General features: G+C 43.2%; 1 protein-coding gene across 1 annotated transcript in view; it reads left to right on the forward strand.

Annotated features, from left to right (window-relative positions):
• Positions 1–5,970: 5,970 nt before the first annotated feature.
• Positions 5,971–10,937, forward strand: part of LOC311036314 (keratin, type I cytoskeletal 19-like) — a 5,700-nt gene continuing 733 nt past the window's right edge. Inside the window, exons 1-6 of the mRNA XM_084044935.1 lie at positions 5,971–6,572; positions 7,324–7,406; positions 8,026–8,182; positions 8,411–8,572; positions 8,940–9,065; positions 10,613–10,937. The exon at positions 10,613–10,937 is cut by the window's right edge and continues 733 nt beyond it. Of these exons, the coding sequence (XP_083901061.1) occupies positions 6,039–6,572; positions 7,324–7,406; positions 8,026–8,182; positions 8,411–8,572; positions 8,940–9,065; positions 10,613–10,837 (1,287 nt within the window). The 5' untranslated portion in view covers positions 5,971–6,038 and the 3' untranslated portion in view covers positions 10,838–10,937. The remainder of the gene's footprint in view (positions 6,573–7,323; positions 7,407–8,025; positions 8,183–8,410; positions 8,573–8,939; positions 9,066–10,612) is intronic.

Raw genomic sequence — 10,937 nt, forward strand, 5'->3', positions numbered from 1 at the left:
CTGCCAACAAATACAAGGGATATTGCATAAACGGGTGGCATTCCCAACTTGCGTGTCCCCAAGTAGACCGGGATATACAGCAGCTTTCTCCGAAGCAGCTTTCTCCGAAATGTATCAAACATCCTATATTAAAATTGGCTTAAGGGAGGACAGGCCGGTGGGCGGGTGGGCCGGCGGACATCTGATGTCACACTCATGTCACCATGACTCAGCCATAACCATATCCATATCAGGAGTTCCCAATGCAGCTAAGCCCAATATATGGAGTGTGTTGTCTAACCTAAATGGGTCGTCATGGCAAATGGGCAAATGGGCAAATGGGCAAATGGGCAAAAGGGACAAGGACTGACCATAGACTGTAAAAAATGTGGATGTCGTTACGTCCGATGCGACTGGAAATGAATGCTATTGGTTGGGTAGCTTGTCAATCAAGAGCGGGGGCGGGGAATGAATGCTATTGGTTGAGTAGCTTGTCAATCAAATCATCCCACCCCCCCTAGAGCATACCCTACTTTATCATCAATTTTTCAGTGGTGCCAACCACTCCTATATCTGACTTTGTCCATGTGTTTTTGTCCACCCACTTGCATTGAGCGTTATTTCTTCTGACACCAGCAGGGGTAAAACAGCAAAACTACAGGCCATTCATATGAACTGTCACTTCCTATATAGACTCAATTTTAAAGGTGGATGCTGGGCCATTTGGACTGACAGATAAAGAGATCTCCATATATGGGCATAAGAGGGACAGAACTGACAGATACATAGATCTCCATATATGGGCATATCAGTCGGATCGGCGGTGCAACTTAGGTGTGAGGGCCGTGTGGCGGCCCGAACTATAGTTGTAGAATATTGCCCTTGTGAAACTATTCTTGAAAAACATGTTTTTAGTTTTTCTAGGTAATCATTTTTGTCTCCGCCAGGAGACAAAAATCCGTGTGTCCACCAAGCTAACATTGGTCAATAAGCTTCACGTGACACGTGACAATATGTTGAAAGGGTGTGCTTTGATTGGCTAGCGAGATGCATGATGAAATAGAGCCCTATAAATAGGTGTGTCACTTCAAAAGATCATTTATATCTTTTGAAGTGAGGTAAGACAGGATTAATCAGGATTAATCAGGAACAGTACTGGCGGAGACTTGTGCTCCGAGGAGCACATTTTCTAGTTTTTTATTGTCACACTTTTTGTGAAGCGTGATCCCTCACAGGATGTGATTAAATGAATTGGATTAAATTGACTGATGCACCGTGACTTCACTGTAATGCATAAGCATTACAATTAAAGCCACCCTTCTCATTTATCATCATTTTGTGGGAGAGGCCACCCACAACATTAAATCTGCTGCAATGTTTCATATTCAGCTGCAGAAAATCCCCCTTAATCTGCATAAAGCAACAAAACGTTTTTCGCTCTACTCTATGGACAATGGACATGAATAAACCTGTTTTTTATATAGACCACTATGTTGCTATGTAAACTTTATGGAGTCTATTCTTAAGAATGTTTTAATTTAGTTAAATAAAAGCTTAAGAGAGAGAGAGGGATAGAAAAAAAGCTTTGTCAGAAATTAATTAATAGTAGAATATTGTCCTTGAGAAACTATTCTTTTGAAAAACAATTGAAGGATTCTGTGTGCAGGAAATCCTTTCACAAATAGACAGCATTTCTCACATCTGTTCAGTGAACATTAGTCATTCAGTCTGTTCAAGTGAAAACAAGCACCCAGGTGTGAGTGTATCTAGAGATCATCTCATCGTCTTTCTGTTTTGATACGTTGCTAACGTGATGAAGGGAAACGTGTGGCTGGTTAATCTACCAGTTTTTACTCATTTGTCACCGTCATCACTACGTAACATATAGTGCCTCAGCAGACGACTCACATTGCCAGGTATCTGCCCAGCCCTGTCTGTTTCATACCAACACCTGAGCCAAAACCGCCCTGATCTGGGAAAGATACTGTACATCTGTTTGTGAACCATTTTTTATGTTTTCAGTTAAGAAGCTAAAATAATATACAAAAGAATATGATATTGCCAGAGGGACATTATGTAGGAACAGACATACAAACAACTTCATTGACATCATTGTATAGCAGACACATACATAAATAAAACACTAGAGGAGACAACTGAGAGGCCAAATTATACACATGTCCGCTATATCTGACCCGAATGAATATACAAGAATGGGACTTTCTCATAACATATGCTTGTTAGTGCAAACAACGTCTTGCGTGCACACTGTATGTACATTAAGGGTCATTCAAGATTTGTAAACACCTGAGTGGGGTCACATACTCTATGTATTGAATTAAAGTGAATACGCTGCCAGGAAAAAATCAAACATACCCCATACACTGCCCCAATTAGGAGACTCATTAAAAGACTCAAGCTCTTTGTTCCATACAGTAGACTTGTTGTACTATGAACCCTATAGTTCTTTGACCGGGGTCCCCAAGTTGTCTGATACGTGGTCTAGAAGAAAACTGGAGACTTTTCTAAACAAAATTGTGTGTCTAATCTAAAAATAAATAAATTAAAAACACTATAATCAGAATTAAAAACATACAAGCTGTAACAGAGACTACATGACCAGATTAATAAACCAGTCAAAATCTATTCATATGAGCAGTGTTGTTTTGAGTTTAACCATAATTTGAGTCCTTTGTTCAAAACACTGCCATCAGTCTAGTTTTAGATCAGTGGGCAAAGATGTCCTGTGTATTGGGACCAGACAATCACCAATGGTGGAATCTGGTGTCGTTGCTCTGCTAGAGCTCTGACATACTATCAACCAGTCCAGGAAAAATAGGTGAAACATGATAAAAACCTGTTTTAGATGACAAAAAAATCATGACAAAGTTAAACATTTATGTTCTCTTGAAATTCCACAGTGATGCCATCTCATCTGTTTCTGGTCCATGACTTTTATTGATTGCTTGTATGTTGATGTGATCTAATCACAAGGATATAGATCACCCAGAAATCATGAGGATGTGATAATTGTGTTTGAAAGAGGTTGTATGTCTAGATGCTCCTGTGTGTCTGCCCAAAATACATGATCATATAACATTATCATGCTGAGAGAGAGAGAGAGAGAGAGAGAGAGAGAGAGAGAGAGGGGGGGGGGGTAAAGAGGAAAAATAACAGGAAAAGCTCTGGTTGGGGTTTTTGCTAGACTGGTACACATGGGTGCATGGATTTGACTTCTACACCATCACTTGGTACATGATTGCAGTAACCAGTAATAGTAACCCATATAATGATTTTATTTGAATACTTTTATCTAACCAGGCATCTCTAATGATATTTGCAATATTTAAGTACGCACACAGACCAGGTCAACTTGTGCTGTCACACCAATGTGCAGTTCTGGAGACATTGTGTAAAGTGAATTCAACTTGATTCATTATCTTTTCTCATTGCACTGGCAAGGTTGTAGCCACTGCAGCATGATATCAACTTTATCTGTTGCTTCTGTGCTCCGTAGCAAGAAACCGGCTACACATCAATCACAGAGCACAGAAACAACAGATAAAAAAAGATGATTGCAATATCTGGACGTACATTATGAAAACATACACTCCCCATTGCATCTCTTTTCTTTATGGACTCTATACAATGGGAAAGCAGAAAGGAAGACAGCATAGGGAAGACACAGGGGAAACGGTTTAGGGTGTAGGCCGAAAAGGAACATGCCATCAAGAGATGAGGACTTCAATAAACATTCAACTTCTGCACATGTATTTCGTTCTTATAATTCCCAACCCTTTTTATAAGTGCTGGTGTTCCACCAAAATGTTATGTTATATTTTGCAGATTTGCCAAGAAAGAAGTAAAATGAGTGCTTTTCTTTCCAACAAGACCAAAGGTAATTTCCTGCGCTTAGTGAGAAGCTTATCTCCTGCCCCATCAAAGTGAGTGAATTCTCATCATGTCATCATTAAGTGGCATTAGTAACTATTATAATGCACTAAATCTAAACCCATAGTGACATACTCCACATGCAAGAATTTAAGCCTCAATATGCACACCCTGTTTCTCCAATTCCCTCTCTGACTGAGAGATGACCCCATGTTGATGTAATTACAGCATGAGACCCCATAACCTCCACCCCTTCTGATCCACCCCTGATTCTCAACTGACTTGTTACAGGAAGAGGGCAGGCGACCGGGCCAGAATCCAAAAGTGATGTAACAGGAGTGCACACCAGTATGCACTACTTACACACTAGCACACACACAGAGACACAGACACACACACACACACACACACACACACACACACACACACACACACACACACACACACACACACACACACACACACACACACACACACACACACACACACACACACACACACACACAAGCAGGCCAAAAGCAGAACAATGAACAGCAGTGGGAGGTCAATAGTCGGTCTCTCTGTCTGTCTGTCTGTCTGTCTGTCTGTCTGTCTGTCTCTCTCTCTCTCTCTCTCTCACACACACACACACACACACACACACACACATGAACTTAAGCACAAACACACATGAACTTAAACACGATCACACTCATGAATGTACATAAACACACAGGAGATATGGCTATATACACATTCTCTCACAGACAGGATATAACCCCCCCCCCCCCCCCCCACACACACACACACACACACACACACACACACACACACACACACACACACACACACACACACACACACACACACACACACACACACACACACACACACACATAAAGGGGATGTTTTGAGGGACATGTTGAACAATGGGGTGCTGACATGTTCCCTTAAATGAACCAGACCCAATGTTTGAAAAACAATGGAGAACTGTGCTCGGCACAAGTTACCACGCAATAAGGAGATTACATTTGAACCACATCTACAATAAATCATTGTCTATTAAATTAAACATACTGTACATGAAGTTCAAGATGCCTTCCATCTTAGAGGTGTGTAGTTATTTTAGTAAAAATATACACATACCACAGATTACTGCATTGCCTCAATTACTAAAACATAAAAATGTATCATTTGGGGATCAATAATGTTTTTATCGTGCATATGATTGTGCACCATATTGTGGTCCATATACTGTATACAATCATATGGTGCATAATATACCGTATGAAGATATGAGCACAAAACTTTCAATGTCGATTGAGGTTATCTTTAGTATTAATCTTACTGTTAAATGTAACTGATTATAAGCAGATGAAGAGTGCTTAAGGTGAACACTGATGGCAGGCGGGGCAGTGGAGCATGATTTTAGTGGCATTTGTGTTTGCATTAGAAGGATACCACTCTCTTAGCAAATATCATAGTGGACTCTGTACCAGAGACTGGCAGGGACTAGACTTACACGTACTCGTAAAAGTATACACGTGTGTGTGTGTGTGTGTGTGTGTGTGTGTGTGTGTGCGTGCAAACACGCGCACACACAATTTCATGCATAGATTAGGGAACTCTATCTGCTCTCTCTCTTCCCCCCTCTCACACACACACACACACACACACACACACACACACACACACACACACACACACACACACACACACACACACACACACACACACACACACACACACACACACACACACACACACACACACACACACACACACACACACACACACACACACACACACATTCCAAAAAGGTTCCCTCACTGGGGAGAATAGCAACTGTACTGTGGCGGTGCCAAGGCTATCGCTGCACTGCAAAAGCAAAAACTCCCTCCATCACCCTCCCTTCTCTTTCTTTCTTTCCTTCCCTCCCTCCCTCCCTCCCTTCCTTCCTTCTCTTCCCTTCCCTCCATCACCCTACCTTCTCCTCCACTCCCTTCCACTCTCCAACTCTCTCTGCTGTCCCCTCCTCCCTCCAACCTCCCCGGTCCCTCCCCCAAGAGCCAGCCAGTATATCAGGAGCCGGCCTCCTCCCATCCATCTCCACAGTGGTTCTGAAAGCCTGCAGCTGTATAACGGTCCTCTCCTCTCTTCTCATCTCCTGATCAGCACATACAGCCAGCATGTCTACTCGCACAAGTTACAGTTACAGTACCAGCAGCGGACACGGCGCCAGGGGCATGGGGGGTATGGGTATGGGTGGCGGTGGCGGTGGCGGTATGGGTATGGGCATGGGTGGGGGCATGGGTATGGGTGGAGGGGGATCCATCATTAGCCAGCGCCGCGTGGGCTACGTCTCCTCCGCCCCCAAAGCCTACAGCGTGTCCGGCATGAGCTTCGGTGGTCCCCGCATCTCCTCATCCAGCGTCCGTACCGTCTCCTCTGGGTACGGTGGCGGATATGGTGGCGGCTATGGTGGCGGAAGCGGTGGCTTTGACCTGGCCGACGGCATGGACCAACGCATTGGGACCGACGGGAAGGCCACCATGCAGAACCTCAACGTCCGCCTGGAGACATACCTGGATAAGGTGCGCACCCTGGAGAAGGCCAACTCCGAGCTGGAGGTGAGGATCAGAGAGTACTACGAGCAGAAGGGACCTGCCGCCGAGAGGGACTACAGCAAGTACTGGGCCATCATCAATGATCTCAAGGACAAGGTAGGAAGTAGGAACCACTGTTCCCACCACAGGGTTCAGAACCAGGAGAACTTTCAGAGACATGACAAGTCAGAACTGTAGCCTAAATGTAGAACAGGACTCTGAACTGGGTTATTAGGTACACCGGTACTATGCTATATACAAAATATTACTGTAGATAGATGCAGAAACAGAAAGTATAGGGATTTGACAAGTCTCTATAGCTTATGTTACGTATGGAGCAAGTAATGTTTGCTGTTAATCATTGCCATGGGTTAGAAAATAAATGTTAGGCATTTACAGTACTTATACAGTGAAGACAGACAATTCTATCTGAATCAGTTGTATAATATGGCTTAGTAGTATTCAAAATTTAGCTTGATACAATGATTTATCATTTATACAAGTCACATATTACGCATGTATATGTGTTGCTTAAAAGAAAGTCCCTAGTAGGATTGCTTTGCATGCCAAGATATCTAAGCATTACCTAATGTGAGACCTAAAACAGCTGTCTCACAGGTGGGCGTTTCTGTAACAGATAGGCTGAATGGTTTTCAGTGGATTGTTAGTAGCAAGTTATCTTAACTGTGTGTACATTTTAAATTACAAACTACAGCAGTGATAGCAGCAGGGAAAGCAGTCACAGCATAAACCCTTTTAGGAAAGTAAAAGAAAATGACCATTCAGACAATTTGTCAACTGCTTTCCGATCTATCAACATTGAAATGTGTGTCCGATGATAAATAACCAAATTTTTCTCTATCTTAAGATTAATGGTGCCACCATCAACAACGCCAACATCCTGCTGCAGATCGACAACTCTAAACTGGCTGCTGATGACTTCCATACCAAGTAAGCAAGAGACTCTTCTCACACACAGACACAATTTTACAGTTAAATGGAAAATAAACACATATGATACAACTGTGTGAGTACACATTTTACATATATGTAGTGAAAAGGTGTCTAGATGTATTGTATTGCCCCTGTATGGTCCTGTTGTACAAAATGGGAGGTCCTAAGTGAGAGTGGCTGTGATGTCAGGGTTGCATAAGTGTGCTGTAAATGAACAGAGGTTTGGTTCAATTCTGAAAATGGTGTGGGTCTAGGATGACAGAATTCACTGAGCCTTCTGGAGGTCTTGTGAACCTAACTAAACCAAACATCTGGGATGGGAAGTGCCCACTTCATAACCCCAGTGACACACCCTCTATCACCAACCCCCCTCTTTCCATGTAACTAGGTCCCTACATACTATAGGTACTGATCCCTATTAACATATATGATAGCTACATCAATAGAAATATAAAAGTATGAAACAGACATTTCCATTTCCACTTCTTGCCATTTAAGTGCACCAGTCTCACCAATGAAAATTCTTTCACAGCTACAGCACTTGGTGGATGCGGTAAATCTGATCTCATTTTAAACATCCCTCATCAGTGTTCTCTCATCTTCCCCAACCAATCAGGTTTGACCATGAGCTGATGATGCGCCAGGGAGTGGAGGCAGACATCGCTAACCTGCGACGCCTGTTGGACCAGACCACCCTCACCAAGGCTGACCTGGAGATGCAGATTGAAGGCCTGCAGGATGAGCTGGCCTACCTCAAGAAGAACCATGCTGAGGTTGGTGCTCACCATCACACAGTCTGTACACAAGGATGTTCTTCTATCGTTAGTCAAGGGAGTGGGGAGTTTGGCTCGGAGATAGAGAAGACCATGAAAAACATTATTGTGTGCTGTCTGTAGTTATGTCCGTAGATGTTTTGAAAGGACAATTGCAGTTTCGATGACTCTGGATGTTATTGTGTAGTGGTGCATTTTATGGATCTTTGAACTTCCTTGCTTCCATAGGAGCTGGCAGCTATGCGTGCTCAGCTCACAGGCACAGTCAACGTGGAGGTTGATGCTGCACCACAGCAAGACCTCAGCAAGATCCTGGAGGAGGTCAGGGCCCAGTATGAAGGAATCACAGACAAACACCGCCGTGAACAGGAGTGCTGGTTTAATAACCAGGTAAGGAAGACAAAACCACGCCTGAAACCCCGACACAACGCCTACTCACTTAATCCTGTCTTTCTAGTGGTGCCAGACTAGCAATTATCTATAATCTGTGATTTAGATGAATGAAAGACCTTCACTGTGAGGTCCGTTAATGTTGCTATATAGTTTATGTAGCTTGAGACAAGTTCAAGACTTTAATGAAGACAATAGGAAATGTAATTGTAGGGAAAATAAATACTGTATATTCAGAGATTAATCATGTTTCAATTACAGCAACATGTATCAAACAACAAACCATAGCGACAGAAAAGCTGTAAACACCCCCGGGTGCAAACCATAGCCTAATTATTTACAATAAAATGTATGCCTCCCATTGCAGTCCCAGACCCTGAACAAGGAGGTGGCCATCGTCACAGAAACCGTCCAGACGTCCAAGACAGAGATCAGCGACCTGCGGCGTACCATGCAGGGCCTGGAGATCGAACTACAGTCACAGCTCAGCATGGTGAGATACACAACCCTGACACAACAACACTGAGGGTGGGAGAATGTGGTAAATGAGGTTATAGAAGCAGGCTTACGGTCATAAAGTTTATGGCTCTAAATCTGTGTGGTTAAAGTGAAATGGAAACACATCTCCCTTAAAAACTACTGTTTGGCCCATACCGCTGGCCTTGTGGTTCGGGCACCTAGGCTCATATGTAGCCTGACAGCGCACTGCGGGTTCGAGTCCCGTTCCCAACAGTCTTTGCTGCATGTCTCTCCCCTTGTTTCCAGTCCATCTCTACTACAAAACTATAAATAAAGGCAGAAAAAGCCCCAAGAATTATCTTAAAAAATGTATAAAGAACTACTGTTGAGGTGTCATGTCCATGAGCAAGGCACTCAACCCTCAATCCCTCCTGTGGAGATGTATGTATGAGTGTAAATTGTAGCATTGCCATAAAAGAGCATCCATGGCGAGGTAAACTGCCCTGGATAAATAAAAGTTAAACAACTCCAGAGCACATGCCATCTCTTCAGAATTCAACATCATGCCTTATTTGAACAAAAAATCCATTAGCCTTGCCCTGTGTATGAACGCATGGAGGAACAGATTGTGATGAACGGTGGCAGAGAGTTTAGACTGAGCGGGGAGGCCTACCGAGCGGGGAGCGGGGAGTTCTACCGAGAGACGGAGGAACAAGGTTTTAATAGATAGTAGCGCAAGAAGGGGCAAGGAGGGGGTAAAAAGTGGAGGATTTGGTGAGTTTGCGGGGGAGAGTGAGAGAAGAAGAGTTATTTAGAGTGGAAGGGTTCTGTAAGCCTGACGTTATAAGGCCATCTGCTTCTACTCTGGAAGACAGAAGAGAGCATGAGCAAAGCCAAAAGGAATGTGGAGAACTGGACAACCCAAAACTGTACTCCCTTGGGCCATCAGGACCCAACTGGGGTTAATCACAACACAGAACAGCCACCCTGATGCATGTACTGTACAGTAGAGTTCTGTTCTCTATCATTTGGAAATGCTAGACACCAGTCATTACATCTAGCACTTACTCATACATATACAAAAAGAACAAAAAGAACATACTGTTTTTTTGTGGGGCAGTAGTCCACAGTACAGTACAGTACAGTACAGTACAGTACAGTACAGTACAGTACAGTACAGTACAGTACAGTACAGTACAGTACAGTACAGTGGATTGTTTATGTTGTATATATACTACAAAGAAAAAACTGTAAGTGTGTCTGGTCTATGCTGAATACCCCCTGCAGACCATTACTGCAGTAATCTATCCAAACACAGACAGGCTGTTAACGTCTCGCACACATGACTCCAGGGTGGAGTTTGTTTAAATAACTAATACTAGTTTAGAATCCTCTCAGCAGCCATACAAGCTGGTGCACAATCTTTCCCAGAGAATGTCTGTTCAATCCCATTATAGAGAGGTTTCTCACCAGAAGTTTCGTAATGAAATAAAATACTAAAAAAATCTAACTAAAATAGAAAGAATATCTTCATGGTTGTACATTTCCATTTCTTTTTTAACAAACTCTCCTCTTTTACAGAAAGGGGCACTAGAAAGCACATTGTCAGACACAGAGGCACGCTACGGAGCCATGCTACAGGGCTACCAAGACCAGATCAACATGCTAGAGCAAGAGCTGAGTAACGTGCGTTCCAGCATTGATCAGCAGGGACAGGAATACAGAATGCTGCTGGACCTCAAGACCAGGCTGGAGCAGGAGATCTCCCAGTACAGGATGCTACTGGAAGGCGAGGAGTCTAGGTAAGCATTTAATTTGTTCTTTAAAGGCATTTTAATTAGACAGAGTTCAGCACATGGACAGTACAGACTCAAACGATGACAGGTGAACCAAGTCATAAGTTGGA

This window comes from Gymnoscopelus microlampas (genome assembly GCF_963454915.1).
Source record: "Gymnoscopelus microlampas genome assembly, chromosome: 2".
NCBI lineage: Eukaryota > Metazoa > Chordata > Actinopteri > Myctophiformes > Myctophidae > Gymnoscopelus > Gymnoscopelus microlampas.